Genomic DNA, 23,756 nt, shown 5'->3' on the forward strand with positions numbered 1-23,756 from the left:
TCTGTGTTGGCCCTGCGATGAGGTGGCAACTTGTCCAGGGTGTACACTGCCTTCCGCCCGTTTGTAGCTGAGATAGGCGCCAGCGCCCCCCGTGACCCCAAAAGGGAATAAGTGGTAGAAAATGGAAGAACATCGGAACTGTAACACAACATAAACACAAAAGAACAAATACCCAGAATCCCATGCATCCCTACTCTTCCGGACTACATTAGCACCAAACCCCGCCCCCTACACCCCCGCCCAACTCAACCGACACACGGAGGGGGTGGGGGGGATTTGGTGCTAGCGGGGTGTATAATGTAGCCAGGAAGAGTGGGATGCATGGGATTCTGGGTATTTGTTCTTTTGTGTTTATGTTGTGTTACAGTGCCGATGTTCTCCCAAAATGTGTTTGTCATTCTTGTTTGGTGTGGGTTCACAGTGTGGTGCATATTAGTACGAGTGTTAAAGTTGCTTATATCACAACCCTCAGTGTAACCTGTATGGCTGTTGAACAAGTATGCCTTGCAATCGTTTGCGTGTGTCAGCAGAAGCCTCGTACGACATGTGACTGGGGTGGCAAGCTGATTGGACGTGTTGTAGAAGGCGTCAAAGGCAGTACCTTCATAGATTGCCCTTATTATTGTTAATCGAGGGAAATTCTGCAGAAATTCGGTGGTCCCTCGGAATATTCGGGATGGTTGGCAAGTGTGTTGCTGTCAAGCGGCATTCATAAAAAACTTGCGGGTCCCACTATCATTACATTTTCATATTAAGGTGCGGTTGAAAGGTTGCCGACCCCTGCACTAGGCCACTGAGTAAGATAGGTTAGGTTAAAGAGTGGCTATTTTGAAGAAACTCGAATATAAAACATGTTTTCGATTATTTCACCTTTTTTTTTTTTTTTTAAAGTACATAACTCCACGTGTTTATTCATAGTTTTGATTCCTTCACTGACAATCTACAATGTAAATAATCATGAAAATAAAGAAAACGCATCTAATGAAAAGGGTGGAGGGCCATCTCCGGGTTGGGGAGGAGACCCTGACCCAAGTGGAGGAGTTCTAGTACCTCGGAGTCTTGTTCACGAGTGAGGGAAGAGTGGATCGTTAGATCGACAGGAGGATCGGTGCGGCGTCTTCAGTAATACGAACGCTGCGAAGAAGGAGCTGAGCCGGAAGGCATAGCTCTCAATTTATGGGTCCATCTACAAACCCCGTTTCCAAATGAGTTCGAAAATTGTGTTAGATGTAAATATAAACAGAATACAATGATTTGCAAATCCTTTTCAACCCATATTCAGTTGAATGCACTACAAAGACAAGATAGTTGATGTTCAAACTCATAAACTTTATTTTTTTGCAAACAATAATTAACTTAGAATTTCATGGCTGCAACATGTGCCAAAGTAGTTGGGAAAGGGCATGTTCACCACTGTGTTACATCACATTTTCTTTTAACAACACTCAAACGTTTGGGAACTGAGGAAACTAAATGTTGAAGCTTTGAAAGTGAAAATCTTTACCATTCTTGCTTGATGTACAGCTTAAGTTGTTCAACAGTCTTGTTGTCATATTTTACGCGCCATAATGCGCCACACATTTTTGGATGTGAGACATGTCTGGATTGCAGGCGGGCCAGGAAAGTACCCGCACTCTTTTATTACGAAGCCACGCTGTTGTAACACGTGGCTTGGCATTGTTTTGCTGAAATAAGCAGGGGAGTCCATGACAACTTTGCTTGGATGACAACATATGTTGTTCCAAAACCTGTATGGACCATTCAGCATTAATGGTGCCTTCACGATGTGTAAGTTACCCATGCCTTGGGCACTAATACACCTCCATACCATCACAGATGCTGGTTTTTGAACTTTGCACCTATAACAACCCGGATGGTTATTTTCCTTTTTGTTCCGTAAGACACCACATCCACAGTTTCCAAATATAATTTGAAATGTGGACTCGTCAGACCACAGAACACTTTTTCACTTTGCATCAGTCCATCTTAGATGAGCTCGGGCCCAGCGAAGCCGGCGGCATTCCTGGGTGTTGTTGATAAATGGCTTTGGCTTTGCATACTATATTTTTAACTTGCACTTACAGATGTAGCGACCAACTGTAGTTACTGACTGATTTTATGAAGTGTTCCTGAGCCCATGTGGTGATAGCATTTACACACTGAGGAGCCAGATGAGGTGGTTCGGGCATCTGGTCAGGATGTCAACCGATCGCCTCCCTAGGGAGGTGTTTAGGGCACGTCCGACCGGTAGGAGGCCACGGGGAAGACCCAGGACACGTTGGGAAGACTATGTCTCCCGGCTGGCCCGGGAACGCCTCGGGATCCCCCGAGAAAAAGCTAAGACGAAGTGGCTGGGGAGAGGGAAGTCTGGGCTTCCCTGCTTAGGCTGCTGCCCCCGCGACCCGAGCTCGGATAAGCGGAAGAAGATGGATGGATGGATCAATGGATGCATCTCATGAGAAGGTGTGTCCAAACTTTTGGCCTGTACTCTATATATCTACTTTTTGTTCTAAGGTGGTTCAGGTGAAATGACCCCTTAAGGAAGACCGAGTTTGAAGGTCTTACCTGCGCATGCAGTCCAGCGCTCGCGTGTAGAAGTCCTTACTGAGCTGGTGTTCGTCACGCAGGAGGGCGCACTGCTCCAACGTCACCGACATGGACGTCCGATCTTTGGCACTTTTGCAGCTGGTGAACCTGATGCCGTTCAGCCTCCGGCAGATCTGAACGTTGGCGAGAGCAAACAAGGCGGCTTTAATATTTTCCTAAAGCAAACGGGAGTTCCTTTGTCTTCCGCTCACTGTCCATGTTTTTTTAACTTGCCAAAGAAGCTAGTACGAGGTACAGTTCCTAGGTCCCGCTTATGTCGACCACCCGTCCATCCACCGTGTTTTTATCAGTCAAAAGTTCACAGTGAACCTCTTTGGTGGACATAATGAAAAATGAGTATTTATGTCGAAATGTTGTTGTCTTGTCAACTGCATTGACAACCACTTATGTCAACATCAGTCAGCCAGTCTGAGGCGCGTCAACATAAACGGGTTCTTTGTATTGTGCCGAGCTGATACCGTAGTCCAGGGGTCAGCAACCTTTTTGAAAGCAAGAGCTACTTCTTGGGTACTGATTAATGCGAAGGGCTACCAGTTTGATACACACTTAAATAAATTGCCAGAAATAGCCAATTTGCTCAATTTACCTTTAATAAATAAATCTATATATATAAAAAAAAGGGTATTTCTGTCTGTCATGCCGTCGTACATTTTTTTCCTTTTACGGAAGGTTTTTTGTAGAGAATAAATGATGAAAAAAACGCTTAATTGAACGATTGAAAAGAGGTGAAAACACGAAAAAAATGAAAATTTTATTTTGAATTATATTTTATCTTCAATTTCGACTCTTTAAAAATCAAAATTCAACCGAAAAAAATGAAGAGAAGAACTAGCTAATTTGAATCTTTTTGAAAAAATTAAAAAAAGAATTTATGGAACATCTTTAGTAATTTTTCCTGATTAAGATTCATTTTAGAATTTGGATGACATGTTTTAAATAGGTTAAAATCCAATCTGCACTTTGTTAAAATATCAAACAAATTGAACCAAGCTTTATTTCTAACAAAGACAAATCATTATTTCTTCTAGATTTTCCAGAACAAAAATTTTAAAAGAAACTCAAAAGACTTTGAAATAAGATTTAAATTTTATTCTACAGATTTTCTAGATTTGCTGGAATCATTTTTTTGAATTTTAATCATAAGTTTGAAGAAATATTTCACAAATATTCTTTGTCGAAAAAACATAAGCTAAAATTAAGAATTAAATTAAGATGTATTTATTATTCTTTACAGTGAAAAAACATTAAAAAAATACTAGAACATTGATTTAAATTGTCAGGAAAGAAGAGGAAGGAATTTAAAAGGTAAAAAGGTATATGTATTTAAAAATCCTAAAATTATTTTTAAGGTTGTATTTTTTCTCTACAATTGTCTTTCTAAAAGTTATAAGAAGCAAAGTAAAAAAAAAAAAAAGAATTTATTTAAACAAGTGCAAACCAAGTCTTTAAAATATTTTCTTGGATTTTCGAATTCTATTTGAGTTATGTCTCTCTTAGAATTAAAAATGTCGAGGAAAGCGAGACCAGCTTGCTAGTAAATAAATACAATTTAAAAAATAGAGGCAGCTCACTGGTAAGTGCTGCTATTTGAGCTATTTTTAGAACAGGCCAGCGGGCGACTCATCTGGTCCTTACGGGCTACCTGGTGCCCGCGGGCACCGCGTTGGTGACCCCTGCTGTAGTACCATAGTGACGCTTCAAACCCGGCTTCAAAAAGCTGTGAATTACGAAACATGCTCTTTGTAATCATTAATTTTGACTTCCTCATTTTGACAAATAACATGTTTTATTTAGTAGGTTAAAGCATCTGATGTATTGTGCTCCTGATCAATTTTAATTCAGTAGTATTTATTGAATCTATCGAATTTCATTTATTAGTATCAAATGGTTTAAGTAGGTCCAAAGAAATGGTTTAACCCCAGTCGTCATGTTGACCCCCTGAACTAAAACTCAGCAGCCAGCACACTCTTGAAGTTGTTCGTTGGTTTACAAACGTACTCGGGGACCAGCCAGTGTGGCTGCTCCCCGCTACACTAGGACACACTTTTTTTCCGGAAATTTCCGGCAAATTGATGAATTATAAATCCTCTAAAGGCTTAGTTGGCCACATGCGTGGACAGCACCTTTTAGCTCTTATTTCCAAAATTGTGTACATTACTGAATTGGGGTCTTATGGCCACTTATGTGGACACTTATACTGCCATCTGGTGGTGTCAGAAGAGTATAACATACAATAGAAATGTAATAAAAAAGTACACGTTTGTGTACTAATGGACTAAGTACATCATATCAAAAGATGATTCTTAGTTTTTATTCCGATTAGGGTCCAATAAGCCCAAATAGCAAAGAGAAATAAAAAAAAACATGTAAACAAACAGCTTGGGCCTAATGTAAATATTTTCGGTTACAGCCTAAAAAACAATATCTATAAAGCTATTCTTTGTTGTAAGTTGATCTACATACATGTTAGATCCACTATGGGCAGTACCCTCACAATATTATGCTCGATTCACTGTGGACTGGACTCTCACTATTATTTTAGATCCACTATGGACTGGACTCTCACACTATTAACTAGATCCACTATGGACTGGACTCTCACACTATTATGTTAGATCTACTATGGACTGGACTCTCACACTATTAACTAGATCCACTATGGACTGGACTCTCACACTATTTTGTTAGATCTACAATTGACTGGACTCTCACACTATTAACTGGATCCACTATGGACCGGACTCTCACACTATAATGTTAGATCCACTATGGACTGGACTCTCACTATTATGTTAGATCCACTATGGACTGGACTCTCACACTACTATGTTAGATCTACTATGGACTGGACTCTCACACTATTAACTAGATCCACTATGGACTCTCACACTACTATGTTAGATCCACTATGGACTGGACTCTCACTATTATGTTAGATCCACTATGGACTGAACTCTCACTATTATGTTACATCCACTATGGACTGGACTCCCACTAATATGTTAGATCCACTATGGACTGGACTCTCACACTATTAACTAGATCCACTATGGACTGGATTCTCACACTATTAACTAGATCCACTATGGACTGGATTCTCACACTACTATGTTAGATCTACTATGGACTGGACACTCACACTATTAACTAGATTCCACTATGGACTGGACTCTCACTCTACTATGTTAGATCCACTATGGACTGGACTCTCACACTATTATGTTAGATCCACTATGGACTCTCACACTACTATGTTAGATCTAATATGGACTGGACTCTCACACTATGCTAGATCTACTATGGACTGGACTCTCACACTATTAACTAGATCTACTGTGGACTCTCACACTAGTATGTTAGATCCACTATGGACTGGACTCTCACTATTATGTTAGATCCACTATGGACTGGACTCTCACTATTATGTTAGATCCACTATGGACTGGACTCTCACTATTATGTTAGATCCACTATGGACTGGACTCTCACAATACTATGTTAGATCTACTATGGACTGGACTCTCACACTATTAACTAAATCCACTATGGACTGGACTCTCACACTATGTTAGATCTACTATGGACTGGACTCTCACACTATTAACTAGATCCACTGTGGACTCTCACACTACTATGTTAGATCCACTATGGACTGGACTCTCACACTATTAACTAGATCCACTATGGACTGGACTCTCACACTACTATGTTAGATCTACTATGGACTGGACTCTCACACTATTAACTAGATTTACTATGGACTGGACTTTCACACTATTATGCCAGATCCACTCGACAACCATTGCACCGGTTGCCCAGGGGGGGTCCCACATCTGGCGGTCCCCTCCAAGTTTCCTCATTGTCATCCCATTGGGTTGAGTTTTTCCTTGCCCTTATGTTGGATCTGAGCCGAGGATGTCGTTGTGGCTTGTGCAGCCCTTTGAGACACTTGTGATTTAGGTCTATATAAGTAAACTTTGATTGATTGATTGATATATTTCTATATCTTTTTGGTTTTCTTTAATGCTATTAAGGATACAATGTTATGCGGAGGTGTACTTACAATTTTATAGAAAAATGCCACTATTTATAGTCGCGCCGGCGAATGTGGGTGTGTGTGGGGGGGGGGGACAAAATGTTTTCTAACAGAAAATAGTTGATTGCTGCAAGATTGTACTCCACAGTCTCCATTTTGCTGCAGTGCTCCGGTTTCTTGCTCCCCTATATCTCCTCTTGGATCAAATGTCTCCTCCCATTATATTTTGTTAGCATTCAGACTGATGCATTTTTTTTTTTACAGTTTTTGATGGGTTCCGTGCAGCAGAGAACTTTCCGTTTTCTTCACTTCCGCAGCTCCGCCCCTCCTCTCAGAAGTACTGCAGATGGGCCACTTACGCAACGGAGCGAGCTTGTGTTTACGCGGCGGGATTTATGCTCCCGGTCAAGAGCAGGAAGTGAGAAACGTCCACTCACCGCAGAAGCGATCCACAGAATCTCCACATTCTTCCTCCGCTTCGTGACTACATTCTGGCCCAGGGTTTCAAGTAATTCCTTTATTTCCGTCTGGCTTTGGAAACACGGTAGACCTGTTTGACAGAATGTGAGAAAAACGAATGAAGATACACTTTTTACGTGACATTGACCACAACTTGTTGAAAAGATCATCATCGCAGGTTTATTTAACTCATTTGTCCTGGGGGCCACAAATTCACTAAATTAATCACCGTGGGAGCTCGACTTTGATTTTTATTAAATGTATAGTGTCAATATATACCTACTCAGTGGCCTAGCAGATAGAGATCAGTAGGTTGTGAGTTCAAACCCCGGCCAAGTCACACCAAAGACTGTAAAAATGGGACCCATTACCATACTTGCCAACCTTGCGACCTCCGAACTTGGGGTTTGGTGTGGGGGGTATATATTTTCAAGTATTTTATATATATATACATATATATATATATATATATGTATATATATATATATATATATATATATATATATATATATATATATATATATATATACAGTGGAGCAAAAAAGTATTTAGTCAGCCAGCGATTGTGCAAGTTCTCCCACTTAAAATGATGACAGAGGTCTGTAATTTTCATCATAGGTACACTTCAACTGTGAGAGACAGAATGTGGAAAAAAAATCCAGGAATTCCCATTGTAGGAATGAATTTTAAAGAATTTATTTGTAAATTATGGTGGAAAATAATTATTTGGTCAACCATTCAAAGCTCTCACTGATGGAAGGAGGTTTTGGCTGAAAATCTCACGATACATGGCCCCATTCATTCTTTCCTTAACACGGATCAATCGTCCTGTCCCCTTAGCAGAAATACAGCCCCAAAGCTATTGTATCCTCCTACGGTGTGTAGTACGTACGTATATAAATATATACATACAGTGGGGCAAAAAAGTATTTAGTCAGCCAGCGATTGTGCAAGTACTCCCACTTAAAATGATGACAGAGGTCTGTAATTTTCATCATAGGTACACTTCAACTGTGAGAGACAGAATGTGAAAAAAAAAATCCAGGAATTCCCATTGTAGGAATTTTAAAGAATGTATTTGTAAATTAGGGTGGAAAAAAAGTATTTGGTCAACCATTCATGGAAGGATTTGGCTGAAAATCTCACGATACATGGCCCCATTCATTCTTTCCTTAACACGGATCAATCGTCCTGTCCCCTTAGCAGAAAAACAGCCCCAAAGCATGATGTTTCCACTCCCATAATTCACAGTAGGTATGGTGTTCTTGGGATGCAACTCAGTATTCTTCTTCCTCCAAACACGACGAGTTGAGTTTATAGCAAAAAGTTCTATTTTGGTTTCATCTGACCACATGACATTCTCCCAATCCTCTGCTGCAGAGGTCGGGAACCATTTTGGCTGAGAGAGCCATGAAACCAAATATTTTAAAATGTATTTCCGTGAGGGCCATATAATATTTTTTAACACTGAATATAACTAAATGTGTGCATTTTTAAGTAATACCAACATTTTTAGAGTAGAATAAGTGTCTTATTCTTTTTAATAACAATGTTATTCTGAAACTAACCAATAATAAATCAAATACTTCTTACCATTACTGGGAATTCTTGAACAGGTGCGGTAAAAAACGGATTGATGGATTAAAATGCATGAGAATGTTTTATATTTTGAACATTATTTTTAACACTGATTACCAGTGGAATTATTCATTACTTATTGTGTTAAGCAATGTCAGCTAAGATTTATCCGAGAGCCAGATGCAGTCATCAAAAGAGCCACATCTGGCTCTAGAGCCGTAGGTTCCCTACCCCTGCTCTGCTGTATCATCCATGTATCCATTTTGGTATAAACTCAACTCTTCGTTTTTGGTGGAAGAAGAATACTGAGTTGCATCCCAAGAACACCATACCTACTGTGAATTATGGGAGTGGAAACATCATGCTTTGGGGCTGTTTTTCTGCTAAGGGGACAGGACGATTGATCCGTGTTAAGGAAAGAATGAATGGGGCCATGTATCGTGAGATTTTGAGCCAAAACCTCCTTCCATCAGTGAGAGCTTTGAATGGTTGAGCAAATACTTATTTTCCACCATAATTTACAAATAAATTCTTTAAAATTCCTACAACGTGAATTCCTGGATTTTTTTTTCACATTATGTCTCACAGTTGAAGTGTACCTATGATGAAAATTACAGACCTCTGTCATCATTTTAAGTGGGAGAACTTGCACAATCGCTGGCTGACTAAATACTTTTTTGCCCGACTGTATATATATATACAGTATATATTACCACTTTATATGGAATGTATAATGTATATATTACCACTTTATATGGAATTTAAATGAATTGTGTATATATATATATATATATGTAAATGAGTGAGTATATCTATTCGGCCACCGTGTTCAATGGACAAGTCTGATCTACAAAATTTGCAGGCAGCATCCCCCTTCCCCTTCGAGCTGTCCTGGATGAACTCAAATCAGTTTTTTTCCAATCATTTTGGAACTTGCAAGCGTACTTCTTCCTACTCGTCGTCGCCATGTCTCTTCTTTGTTCTTCCGCTTCGTCTCTGTTATGGTTTTTGGACATTACTACTTGCCGTAGTTTTGAAGCAATGCATGATGTGTCAAAGTGTATTAACGTGCCGGCTGGAATAAACACACGCTGAGAAATAGCTTTGTGCCTGCCTACCTTATGGGTTATAGATGTTGTGATCCGCTTCCTGGATCACACTGTTTTTTGAGTCCTTTTTGGCTTTTAGATTGTTTGGACTCTTCCGGTGCTGAGTTTGTGTGCACTTCCTGTTTTTGTTACCATGGTTTCTGATTTATCCCACCTGCTATTGTTTCTACGCACACCTGTTAGTTATTGTTTACATGTGTATTTAAGCCTGGCTGCTACTTTAGTTCCGTCTAGATGGTTTTTTTGGTCCATGCAACAGTCACGTTTGATTTTCATTCTGTACTAAGTCTTGTCTTAGCTTCCGTGCGTTTGGCACGCTATTTTTGAACTCTTTGACGACTTGCTAAGTTCCGTCTTTGCTTCCGTGCATTCGGCACGGACTCTTAAGACTGCATGCTAAGTGTAGCATTATCTTCCCATGCGTAGGCACGCCGTTTCTTTTGCTTTTTTTTTTTTACCAGTGTTATTTTACCTTTTAGTACATTAAACAAGCTTCTACCTGCAACCCTGCTTTGTCCTAGTCCTGCAGCATCTTTGGGTGACACCTTCGCGCATCCAATATGCGTTCCAAATGTAACAACATAGCAGTTAAAACTTTTGTTCACTTCCTGTTCTAAATTTAGTCACAATATACTCCATAAGTAACACAAATAAAAATAAAAAAATAATAAGTGAAGTAAGTTATAGTCTTGTTACATTTCACTTTTTTGTGCTCTAATGACACTTTTTAATGTTTGTTTTTATTTCATTTCCATCCATTTTCTACCGCTTGTCCCTTACGGGGTCGCGGGGGGCGCTGGCGCCTATCTCAGGTTCAATCGGGCGGAAGGCGGGGTACACCCTGGACAAGTCGCCACCTCATCACAGGGCCAACACAGATAGAAAGACAACATTCGCACACTAGGGCCAATTTAGTGTTGCCAATCAACCTATCCCCAGGTGCATGTCTTTGGAAGTGGGAGGGAGCCGGAGTACCCGGAGGGAACCCACGCATTCACGGGGAGAACATGCAAACTCCACACAGAAAGATCCCGAGCCTGGATTTGAACCCAGGACTGCAGGACCTTCGTATTGTGAGGCAGACGCACTAACCCCTCTGCCACCGTGAAGCCATAAACTTATTTGTAGAATGTATGGCACCCGTTGAAAAATGGGTTGTGGCCACCTATGGCCCCTGGGCCACACTTTGGACACCCTTGCCTCACATGAGAGCGAACTGTGCGTTTTTTGTTTTTTTTTTTAAATCTGATTTAAAAATGCCGGTCAAAGATCCTTTATATCAGCCCCTCTATGTGACAGGAATGTCTAAGGACTTTCTAGTCAAAGAATGTGTATTTGTCTGCTCGTGTTAAGAACCGGCCGCCTAATAAAGAACATCTGAGGACACTTACATTCATGTGGCACCTTTTCACTTAACGACTTGTAATAACACTCTAGCATCTCAAAGTTCTTCTGGTTTATTCTCTCTTGAAGGGAAATGTCACCAAACCTGCAGCACAAGTCAAACATTTAGCTTTCAATAAAAAAAAAAAAGGAAAAAAAAAGAAAAAAGAATGTGTTACCTCTCCGCTAACGTCTGCTGCTCGTTGATGCCCACGTTAAAAAGCACCGGGAACACTCGCAGAAGTTTGCCCTCCTTGATTTCCTCCGGCATGTTCCGGAAGGCCGGGCCCGGCAGCGGGACCTCCACCGTCAAGTGGTCCCTGGAAGGAGCAGAGGATCAGCTGGTGAGAAAATGACTTGAACAAAACTCCTTCTGCGACCGATTCATCCCTTAAGTCGTGATTCACAAGCCGGGTGGGGTCAAACGTTCACTGCCAGGACACCTAGTGGCCGTTAAGAACAAACATAAATGTACATTGGAAGCTGTAAATTAAATCTTTATTGTTGTAACTTACTCCCACGCTGCAGTCTTTTAAAGGCCTACTGAAATGAGATTTTCTTATTTTAACAGGGATAGCAGGTCCATTCTATGTGTCATACTTGATCATTTTGCGATATTGCCATATTTTTCCTGAAAGGATTTAGTAGAGGACATCGACGATAAAGTTTGCAACTTTTCGTCGCTAATAAAGCCTTGTCTGAAGCGGAAGTAGCAGACGATGTGCGCGTGATGTCACGGGTTGTGGAGCTCCTCACATCTGAACATTGTTTACAATCATGGCCACCAGCAGCGAAAGACGATTTCCCCATTAATTTGAGCGAGGATGAAAGATTCGTGGATGAGGAAAGTGAGAGTGAAGGACTAGAAAAAAATTAAAATATATATACATTTTTAAAAGACGAGGGCAGTGGGAGCGATTCAGATGTTATTAGACACATTTACTAGGATAATTCTGTATGATCCCTTATCTGCTTATTGTGTTACTAGTGTTTTAGTGAGATTATATGGTCGTACCTGAAAGTCGGAGGGGTGTGGCCACGGGTGTGGTGACAGCCAGTGTCTTCTACAAAAGCAACGTTTCTCGATGAGGCAAGGCAGCTGGGCTGAGATTTATTTTTTCGCCCTCCTCCACTGTGTAAGCATCCGACGGTCGGGGACGGCTGGTGGGAGGAGGCAAGAGAGTCCGCAGCTGAAGAAGGAACGACGCAAGCTCTTCGCTCTTGTCTATGGTAAGAGCCGACTTAATAATACAATTTTCTCACCGAAACCTGCCGGTTGACATGTGGTAGGGAACCATGTTCGCTTGAGCGCTCTGTTCCATAGTAAAGCTTCACCGTCATCTTTCGGGAATGTAAACAAGGAAACACCGGCTGTGTTTGTGTTGCTAAAGGCAGCCGCAATACACCGCTTCCTGCTCAGTAGAAGCATTTAAGTCTCACCTTAAAACTAATTTGTATACTCTAGCCTTTAAATAGACTCCCTTTTTAGACCAGTTGATCTGCCGTTTCTTTTCTTTTTTCTCCTATGTCCCACTCTCCCTTGTGGAGGGGGTCCGGTCCGATCCGGTGGCCATGTACTGCTTGCCTGTGTATCGGCTGGGGACATCTCTGCGCTGCTGATCCGCCTCCACTTGGGATGGTTTCCTGCTGGCTCCGCTGTGAACGTGACGCTCGCTGCTGTGTCGGATCTGCTTTGGACTGGACTCTCGCGACTGTGTTGGATCCATTATGGATTGAACTTTCACAGTATCATGTTAGACCAGCTCGACATCCATTGCTTTCGTCCTCTCCAAGGTTCTCATAGTCATCATTGTCACCGACGTCCAACTGGGTGTGAGTTTTCCTTGCCCCTAGGTGGGCCTACCGAGGATATCGTAGTGGTTTGTGCAGCCCTTTGAGACACTAGTGATTTAGGGCTATATAAGTAAACATTGATGATCGATTCCCACCTACATCTCTCTTCTTTGACGTCTCCATTATTAATTGAACAAATTGCAAAAGATTTAGCAACACAGATGTCCAGAATACTGTGTAATTATGCGATTAAAGCCGGCGACTTATAGCTGGGATCGGTGCTGGATCAAAATGTCGGCTACAATCCGTGACGTCACGCACACGCGTCATCATACCGCGACGTTTTCAACAGGATAATTCCCGCGGAATTTAAAATAGCAATTTAGTAAACTAAAGCGGCCGTATCGGCATGTGTTGCAATGTTAATATTTCATCATTGATTTATAAACTATCAGACTGCGTGGTCGGTAGTAGTGGCTTTCAGTAGGCCTTTAAAGCAGATTTTAAAGTAACATTGAGTACATTGAAAAATCCTGTTGAAAACTTCGCGGTATGATGACGCGTGAGCGTGACGTCACAAATTGTAGCAGACATGTTGTTCCAGCCCCGATCCCAGCTATAAGTCGTCTGCTTTAATAGCATAATTACACGGTATTCTGGACATCTGTGTTGCTGAATCTTTTACAATTTATTCAATTAATAATGGAGACGTCAAAGAAGAAAGATGTAGGTGGGAAGCGGTGTATTGCGGCTGCCTTTAGCAACACAAACACAGCCTGTGTTTCCTTGTTTACATTCCCGAAAGATGACGGTGAAGCTTTACTATGGAACAGAGCGGTCAAGCAAACATGGTTCCGTACCATATGTCAAACGGCAGGTTTCGGTGAGAAAATTGTGGTAATAAGTCGGCTCTTACCGTAGACATGAGCGGATAGCTTGCGTCGTTCCTCGTGCACTCTCGCCGTTCCCCGCCGCCCTCGAACATGGGATGCTCCCACCATGGAGGAGGGGGAAAAAAGCTCAGCCTGGTCCCAACGGCTGCCTTCACTTCGCCTCGTCAAGAAACGTGGCTTCCCTCAAAGACACTGGCGGTCACCACACCCGTGGCCACACCCCTCCGAATTTCAGGTACCATATAATCTCACTAAAACATTTGTAACACAATTAGCAGATAAGGGATTTTCCAGAATTATCCTAGTAAATGTGTCTAATAACATCTGAATTCCTCCCACTGTGCTCTAGTCTTTTTTTTTGTTTTGTTTTTTTCTAATCCTTCACTCTAACTTTCCCTATCCACAAATGTTTCATCCTCGCTCAAATTAATGGGGACATTGTCGCTTTCTCAGTCCGAATCGCTCTAGCTGCTGGTGGCTATGATTGTAAACAATGTGAGGACGTGAGGAGCTCCACAACCCGTGACGTCACGTGCACATCGTCTGCTACTATTAGCGACCAAAAGTTGCGAACTTTATCGTCGATGTTCTCTACTAAATCCTTTCAGCAAAAATATGGCAATATTGCGAAATGATCAAGTATGACACAGAATGGACCTGCTATCCCCGTTTAAATAAGAAAATCTCATTTCAGTAGGCCTTTAAGGTAGAGGCAGTACAGTATACAGTTGTGTCACCTGCATACATAACCATATTGGTGTTTGTTGTATCACAAGGAAGATCATAAGTAAAAATAATAAAAAATAAAGGACCTAAACAGCATCCTTGAGGCACGCCGCAGTAATTGTACTTGCGTCCAGATAGGCTACCATTAAAACACACTCTATGTGATCTTCTTGATAGATGGCTCAACATCCAAGAAAGTGACATACTATTAAAACCATATTTTCTCAGTTTGAAGATCATTATGTTGTGATCTACAAATTCTGCACTAAGGTCAATCAGGACAGTATCAACCATCTTCTTGACAGCCAGTCATCAGTCAGCGGAGCTGGAGCAGTAGATGTTGAGTGACCTTGCCTATAAGCATGCTTGGAACACTACATCAGTTTGTTGTCGGTAAAGTAATCTTGAATTTGTTTGAAAACAACTTTTTCCATCAATTTACTAAGAACAGGAAGTATGCTTATTGGTCTACTGTTTTTACCAGTAAAATCTTTGTTTCTGTCCTTGGGTAGAGGGATGACCTTGGTCTCCTTCCAAACCCCAGGACGGACTCCATATCTTAATGATTTATTAAATATATGACATTTAATATATGTCACATACAAACCCTGTTTCCATATGAGTTGGAAAATTGTGTTAGTTGTAAATATAAACAAAATACAATGATTTGCAAATCCTTTTCAACCCATATTCAGATGAATATGCTACAAAGACAAGATATTTGATGTTCAAACTCATAAACTTTATTTTTTTTGCCAAATAATAATCAACTTAAAATTATTTCATGGCTGCAACACGTGCCGAAGTAGTTGGGAAAGGGCATGTTCACCACTGTGTTACATCACCTTTTCTTTTAACAACACACAATAAACGTTTGGGAACTGAGGAAACAAATTGTTGAAGTTTTGAAAGTGGAATTCTTTCCCATTCTTGTTTTATGTAGAGCTTCAGTCATTCAACAGTCCGGGGTCTCCGCTGTCGTATTTTACGCTTCATAATGCGCTACACATTTTCCATGGGAGACAGGTCTGTACTGTAGGTGGGCCAGGAAAGTACCCGCACTCTTTTACTACGAAGCCACGCTGTTGTAACACGTGGCTTGCCATTGTCTTGTTAAAATAAGCAGGGGCGTCCATGATAACGTTGCTTGGATGACAACATATGTTGCTCCAAAACCTGTATGGAGCTTTCAGCATTAATGGTGCCTTCACAGATGTGTAAGTTACCCATGCCTTGGCCACTAATACACCCCCATACCATTACAGATGCTGGCTTTTCAACTTTGCGCCTATAATAATCCGAATGGTTATTTTCCTCTATGTTCTGGAGGACACCACGTCCATTGTTTCCAAATATAATTTGAAATGTGGACTCGTCAGACCACAGAACAACTTTCCACTTTGTATCAGTCCATCTTAGATGAGCTCAGGCCCAGAGAAGCAGGCGGCTTTTCAGGGTATTGTTGATAAATGGGTTTGGCTTTGCATAGTAGAGTTTTAACTTGCACTTACAGATGTAGCGACCAACTGTAGTTACTGACAGTGGTTTCATGAAGTGTTCCTGAGCCCATGTGGGGATATCCTTTACACACTAATGTGGGTTTTTGATGCAGTACCGCCTGAGGGATCAAAGGTCTGTAATATCATCGCTTACATGCAGTGATTTCTCCAGATTCTCAAAACTTTTTGATGATTTTACGGACCTCAGATGGTAAAATCCCTAAATTCCTTACAATAGCTCGTTGAGAAATGTTGTTCTAAAACTGTTCGACAATTTGCTTACAAAGTGATGACCCCCGCCCCATCCTTGTTTGTGAATTACTCAGCATTTCATGGAAGCTGCTTTTATACCCAATCATGGCACCCACCTGTTCCCAATTAGCCTGCACACCTGTGGGATGTTCCAAATAAGTATTTGATGAGCATTCCTCAACTTTATCAGTATTTATTGCCACCTTTCCCAACTTCTTTGTCACGTGTTGCCGGCATCAAATTCTAAAGTTAATGATTATTTGCAAAATAAAACAAGTTTATGAGTTCGAACATCAAATATGTTGTCTTTGTAGCATATTCAACTGAATATGGGTTGAAAAGGATTTGCAAATCATTGTATTCTGTTTATATTTACATCTAACACAATTTCCCAACTCATATGGAAACTGGGTATGTATATATTCCTAGGTATAAAGATAAACATTTTAGATTGCATTAGTGTCAAAAACATTGTGGTCTATTTCAGGTTAATTTGAACTATTAATGATTTACTCACAATGAGTCAAAATGACAAAGAGTGATTCATTTCAAGAACAAATGGTGTGTCTCACCGTCTGCCTCGCACGACAGGCTGAATGTCGCCCAGCTCGCCCGTCTTGGCTTCGGTAATCTTGAAGACGACCCTCTGCAGGTCCGAGATGCCCACCTCCATGTCCTCCAGCATCCCGATTTCTTCGCCTTGGGAGGGTCACGTCAATGTGGGAAGACGGGGACAAACAAGTCGATGTTTAATTGGATCTTTGCCCCATTTTTCTGGGCCCTTTACTGGATCAAACCCGACCCTTGTCACAAACTAACCTCAAAAGTCTACACTTACGATGATGACGTCGGTTTACAAACCCCGTTTCCATATGAGTTGGGAAATTGTGTTAGATGTAAATATAAACAGAATACAATGATTTACAAATCCTTTTCAACCCATATTCAATTGAATGCATGACAAAGACAAGATATTTGATGTTCAAACTCATAAACTTGATTTTTTTTTTGCAAACAATAATTAACTTAGAATTTCATGGCTGCAACACGTGCCAAAGTAGTTGGGAAAGGGCATGTTCACCACTGTGTTACATCACCTTTTCTTATAACAACACTAGATAAATGTTTGGGAACTGAGGAAACTATTTCTTGACGCTTTGAAAGTGGAATTATTTCCCATTCTTGTTTTATGTAGAGCTTCAGTCGTTCAACAGTCCGGGGTCTTGTTGTCGTATTTTACACTTCATAATGCGCCACACATTTTCGATGGGAGACATGTCTGGACTGCAGGTGGGCCAGGAAAGTACCCGCGCTCTTTTACTACGAAGCCACGCTGTTGTAACGTGTGATTTGGCATTGTTTTGCTGAAATAAGCAGGGGCGTCCATGATAACGTTGCTTGGATGACAACATATGTTGCTCCAAAACCTGTATGGACCATTCAGCATTAATGGTGCCTTCACAGATGTGTAAGTTACCCATGCCTTGGGCACTAATACACCCCCATACCATCACACATGTTGGCTTTTCAACTTTGCGCCTATAACAATCCGGATGGTTATTTTCCTCTTTGTTCCTGAGGACACCACGTCCACAGTTTCCAAATATAATTTGAAATGTGGACTCGTCAGACCACAGAACACTTTTCCACTTTGCATCAGTCCATCTTAGATGAGCTCGGGCCCAAGCGAAGCCGGCGGCATTCCTGGGTGTTGTTGATGAATGGCTTTCGCTTTGCATAGTAGAGTTTTAACCTGCACTTACAGATGTAGCGACTAACTGTAGTTACTGACAGTGGTTTCATGAAGTGTTCCTGAGCCCATGTGGTGATATCCTGTACACACTGATGTCGTTTTTTGATGTAGTACCGCCTGAGGGATCAAAGGTCTGTAATATCATTGCTTACGTGCAGGGATTTCTCCAGATTCCCTGAACTTTTTTATGATTTTACGGACCGTAGATGGTAAAATCCCTAAATTGCTTGCAATAGCTCGTTGAGAAATGTTGTTGTAAAACTGTTCGACAATTTGCTTACAAAGTGGTGGCACTCACCCCATCCTTGTTTGTGAATTACTTAGCATTTCATGGAAGCTGTTTTTATACCCAATCATGGCACCCACCTGTTCCCAATTAGCCTGCACACCTGTGGGATGTTCCAAATAAGTGTTTGATGAGCATTCCTCAACTTTATCAGTATGTATTGCCACCTTTCCCAACTTCTTTGTCACGTGTTGCTGGCATCAAATTCTAAAGTTAATGATTATTTGCAAAAAAAAAAGTTTTTATCAGTTTGTACATCAAATATGTTGTCTTTGTAGCATATTCAACTCAATATGGGTTGAAAAAGATTTGCAAATCAATGTATTATATTTTACATCTAACACAATTTCCCAAATCATAAGGAAACAGGGTTTGTATTCGTCGCCCCCTAGAGGCCGAATGTAAGAATGCATGCAGACCAGACTCACTGTAGGTGCTGAGCAGACTCTCAAACTGGGCCACCAGGCCGACAAGGTGCAGCTGCCTCAGAAAACCTTTGTCCTGCATTCCTGCATACAGGCGCATGACAAAACCACACGCCAACACTGCCAGCTGGTAAACACACACGCACGCACACACACACACAGGCACAATAAAGAAATAACACGTCTGAGCAGTAAAAAGATGATTACAGGTGTAACGTATCAATTTATGCTTTACAGATCAAAGTGCAATTATTTTATTAGGTAATTGCAGTGAATGAGAGGGTTTTAATAAATGCCGATGTGTACCTTTCACGTTGTCAGGTGTCGTGCGAAATTATGTATCCCTGAAATATTTTGTATCCTCGTGCAAGGAGGCGGAGCTCTGCGCTTTGTTCAGACAGCGGCAGTACTTGCGTGTTATAAGCGATGTCAATGATACAAAATGTGGATTCTTGCGATCATGCTATGATTGTCAAAAATGGTGTTTGTGTAACATGCGACATTCCTACCCTGATAAATGCTTTCGATCATGTCAGGTTCAAACACTGATGACATTTATTAAACAGACAAGAAGCAAGGAATCATGCAGAGACATTAAATTTAGCTCAACGAGGAGAGACGTTTTGGGCTGTACTAGAGATGTCCGATAATATTGGGTTGTGGATATAATCGGCCAATAAATGCTTTAAAATGTAATATCAGAAATTATCGGTATCGGTTTCAAAAAGTAAAATGTATGACTTTTTAAAACGCCGCTGTACGGAGTGGTACATGGAATGCCAATAAACCTTAAAGGCACTGCCTTTGCGTGCCGGTCCAATCGCATAATACCTACGGCTTTTCGCACACTCAAGTGAATGCAAGGCATACTTGGTCAACAGCCATACAGGTCACACTGAGTGTGGCCGTATAAACAACCTTAACACTGTTGCAAATATGCGCCACACTGTGAACCCACTTCAAACAAGAATGACAAACATATTTCGGGAGAACACCCGCACCGTAACACAACAAATACCCAGAACCCCTTGCAGCACTAACTCTTCCGGGACGCTACAATATACACCCCCCGCTACCTCCCCACCTCAACCTCCTCATGCTATCTCAGGGAGAGCATGTCCCAAAATTCCAAGCTGCAAAAAAAAGCACTTTGTGACTTCAATAATAAATAAGGCAGTGCCATGTTGGCATTTTTTCCATAACTTGAGTTGATTTCTTTTTGGAAAACCTTGTTACATTGTTTAATGCATCCAGCAGGGCATCACAACAAAATTAGTAATAATAACGTGTTAATTCCACGACTGTATATATATCGTATCGGTTGATATCGGAATCGGTAATTAAGAGTTGGACAATATCGGAGTATCGGCAAAAAAGCCATTATCGAACATCTCTAGGCTGTACTCTTAGGTACAGATCCAACCTACGCTCTAAGGTCCAGACCTACGTGCTCCTCTATTTATTTGAGAGGTCCCTGGTTACATCACTGAGGCTGCTTCTGAAGGAAGGGGGTAATTTCAGCAACCCCAGTTGGACACAATATATGATTAATCAGAAATGCCAATGTGCTTTGTCTGCGTCATAGTACTCGATGGGGAGGGCGTGGCGCAGTCGGGAGAGTGGCTTTCCTTGATATGTTTTGCTGATGTCGTGATTTGCTCCCCCTTATGTGTAGATTGTTGGTTATGTTGAAAGTGCCTTGACTTTTGTGTGCGTTATAAATGTATGCGTGTTCAATAAAAAATAAAAAAAATAAAAAAATGAAATAAATACAATTAAAAAAGGCGGTCGGGGATACATAATTTCACGATTCAATACGCGAGTTCAATGGTACTCAAGGTTGAACGTGCCTTGACTTTTCTGTGCATTATGAATGTATGTTTGTTGTTCAATAATAAAAAATAAAAAAAATACATAAAATAAAGTAAATATAATAAAATAAATAAATAAAAATAGGCAGTCGCGGATACAAAGCAGTTCAAGGATACATCATTTTACGAATCGATACCCGAGTTCAATGGTAGTCAAGGTTGAAAGTGCCTTGACTTTTGTGTGCATTATAAATGTATGTTTGTTTTGTTCAATAAAAAATAAAAAATAAAACATAAAATAAATAAAATAAAAAAAGGCGGTCGGGGATACAAAATAGTTCAGGGATACATCATTTCACGAATCAATACCCGAGTTCAATGGTACTCAATGTTGAAAGTGCCTTGAATTTTGTGTGCATTACAAATGTATGTTTGTTGTTCAATAAAAAATTATAAATAAAATAAATAGAATAAATAAAATAAAAAAGGCGGTGGGGGATACAAAATAGTTCAGATACATCATGTCACGAGTCAATACTCAAGTTCAATGGTAGTCAAGGTTGAAAGTGCCTTGACTTTTGTGTGCATTATAAATGTATGTTTGTTTTGTTCAATAAAAAAAATAAAATATAACATAAAATAAATAAAATAAAAAAAGGCGGTCGGTGATACAAAATAGTTCAGGGATACATCATTTCACGAATCAATACCTGAGTTCAATGGTACTCAATTTTGAAAGTGCCTTGACTTTTGTGTGCATTACAAATGTATGTTTGTTGTTCAATAAAAAATAATAAATAAAATAAATAAGATAAATAAAATAAATAGAATAAATAAAATAAAAAAGGGGGTCGGGGATACAAAATAGTTCAGTGATACATAATTTCACGAATCAATACCCGAGTTCAATGGTACTCAAGGTTGAAAGTGCCTTGACTTTTGTGTGCATTAAGAATGTATGTTTGTTGTTCAATAAAAATATAGATATATAAATAAATAAATAAAGTAAATAAAAATAAATAAAACAAATAAAATAAATATAATAAAAAAAGGCGGTCGGAGATACAAAGTAGTTCAGGGATACATTATTTCACGAATCAATGGTTCTCAATGGTTATATTTTTAGTGGTACTCATTGTTGGTACGTTTCTGTGTGTTCATGGGTATTGGAGGGATTTTTTCTAGATTTCTCAACCGATTTTAAATCGTTCCATCGCTAAAATGCTCAATAACATGGTTAGAGTGTCCGCCCTGAGATCGGTAGGTCATGAGTTCAAACCCCTGCCGAATCATTAAGTTAAAGTACCAATGATTGTCACACTGACACGCACACACACACACGCACACGCACGCACACACGCACACGCACACACACACACACACACACACACACGGTGTGGCAAAATTATTCTCTGCATTTGACCCATCACCCTTGATCACCCCCTGGGAGGTGAGGGGAGCAGTGAGCGGCAGCGGTGGCCGCGCCCGGTATTCATTTTTGGTGATTTAACACCCAATTCCAACCCTTGATGTATCAAAGACTATAAAAATGGGACCCATTACCTCCCTCTCAGCATCAAGGGTTAGAATTGGGGGTTAAATCAGCAAAATTAATCCAGAGCGCGGCCACCACTGCTGCTCACTGCTCCCCTCACCTCCCAGTGGGTGATCAAGGGGATGGGTCAAATGCAGGGGGTAATCTCACCACACCTCGTGTATGTGTGACTATCAGTGGTACTTTAACTTTGAATTTTAACTTAACGAAGTGCTATCAGCATTTCGGCAAGTTGACGCATTTACAGTATGAATACAAATTTATACACTACCGTTCTACCTTCTCGTGTATTTCAAAAAATATTTGAATGTGACCGATGTGTTTCCTTACAGCCTGACTGAAAACCACGTCCCTCCTCTGCTGCAGAAGGAAGCCCTGTGGAATGCTGCAGGCCGCCTCCTGCAGGAGAACAAAAGTCACGGCCCTCTTGGCTTTGTCCACCACCTCCGTCACGCACTCCTTCAACCGGGCCACCAGGGGGCACAGCTGCTCCCGCCAGTCACCTGTGCCACGACAAAAACAGGAGTCTCACGATGACGTCGGGGCTACTTGCGCCAATATTTCAAAAAATTCCCACAGAAATAAAAATTTGGCCTTTTGATCTATTAGCCATTTTTTTGGGTGCAAAAGATAACTCCATTTTTGTAATATTCAACAATGTTTTTTTTTAAATTAAAGTAATATATATTTAAAAGTTAATTATCGCATTTTATAATATTCTCTATATAATTTAAAAAATGCATGTGCATATATTATTTTATCATGCATTCTTCTTCCTCGTACTATAAAGTATTGTACATTAAAACAAAACAACAAACATACATGCATATTATTCATTACATTATTAAAACCTCTTAAGGCCCAAGCTGTTTGTTTACATGTTTTTTAATTTCTCTTTGCTATCTGGGCTTATTGGATCCTAATTAGAATAAAAACTAAAAATCATCTTTTTATATAAAGTACTTAGTCCATAAGTACACAAACGTGTACTTCATGTTTATTGACATGCTAATTCTTATTTTTACACTTTTTCCCCCTCCAAATACCATTGTATGTTATACTCTTCTGACACCACCAGATGGCAGTATGAGTGTCCACATAGGTGGCCATAAGACCCCAATTCAGTAGTGTACACAATTTTGAAAATAAGAGCTAAAAGGTGCCGTCCACGCATGTGGCCACTAAGGCCTTTAGGGGACAAGCGGTAGAAATGGACAGATGGATGGAAAATATATTTTTTAAAACAACTATGTACATATAAAAGTATAAAACATAATATAAATTGTAAAACGCACAAAATGAATTGCTCTAAATAAAAAAACAAACACACAAATTTTATATAAATACATATATACATATATATATATATATATATGAATAAAGGACTATACATATACGTATATACAGTATATAGTATGTAAAAATATATACATATATTTGTATAATCTCATAAGATTGAAAATAACACATACCATCAGTATAATAATAATAATAATAATAATGGATTAGATTTATATCGCGCTTTTCTATTGTTAGATACTCAAAGCGCCCACAGAGAAGTGGGAACCCATCATTCATTCACACCTGGTG

At 40.3% G+C, this 23,756-nt stretch overlaps 1 protein-coding gene and 1 long non-coding RNA gene across 7 annotated transcripts in view; one reads left to right on the forward strand and one right to left on the reverse strand.

Moving 5' to 3' along the window:
• inpp4b (inositol polyphosphate-4-phosphatase type II B) overlaps positions 1–23,756 on the reverse strand; it is a 469,469-nt gene that overhangs the window by 16,477 nt on the left and 429,236 nt on the right. For all 6 annotated transcript variants that reach the window (XM_061881071.1, XM_061881076.1, XM_061881074.1 and 3 more), the window contains 7 exons: positions 22,497–22,669; positions 18,804–18,927; positions 16,909–17,035; positions 11,352–11,492; positions 11,181–11,278; positions 7,081–7,193; positions 2,566–2,720 (listed from right to left, as the gene is read on the reverse strand). In XM_061881071.1, coding sequence (XP_061737055.1) covers positions 2,566–2,720; positions 7,081–7,193; positions 11,181–11,278; positions 11,352–11,492; positions 16,909–17,035; positions 18,804–18,927; positions 22,497–22,669 — 931 coding nt within the window. The remainder of the gene's footprint in view (positions 1–2,565; positions 2,721–7,080; positions 7,194–11,180; positions 11,279–11,351; positions 11,493–16,908; positions 17,036–18,803; positions 18,928–22,496; positions 22,670–23,756) is intronic.
• LOC133539049 (uncharacterized) lies at positions 11,353–22,767 on the forward strand. The gene is made up of 2 exons (XR_009803159.1): positions 11,353–11,516; positions 22,499–22,767. It is a non-coding gene; the product is annotated as an uncharacterized LOC133539049 (long non-coding RNA).

Source organism: Nerophis ophidion, linkage group LG20 (genome assembly GCF_033978795.1).
Source record: "Nerophis ophidion isolate RoL-2023_Sa linkage group LG20, RoL_Noph_v1.0, whole genome shotgun sequence".
Taxonomy (NCBI): Eukaryota; Metazoa; Chordata; class Actinopteri; order Syngnathiformes; family Syngnathidae; genus Nerophis; species Nerophis ophidion.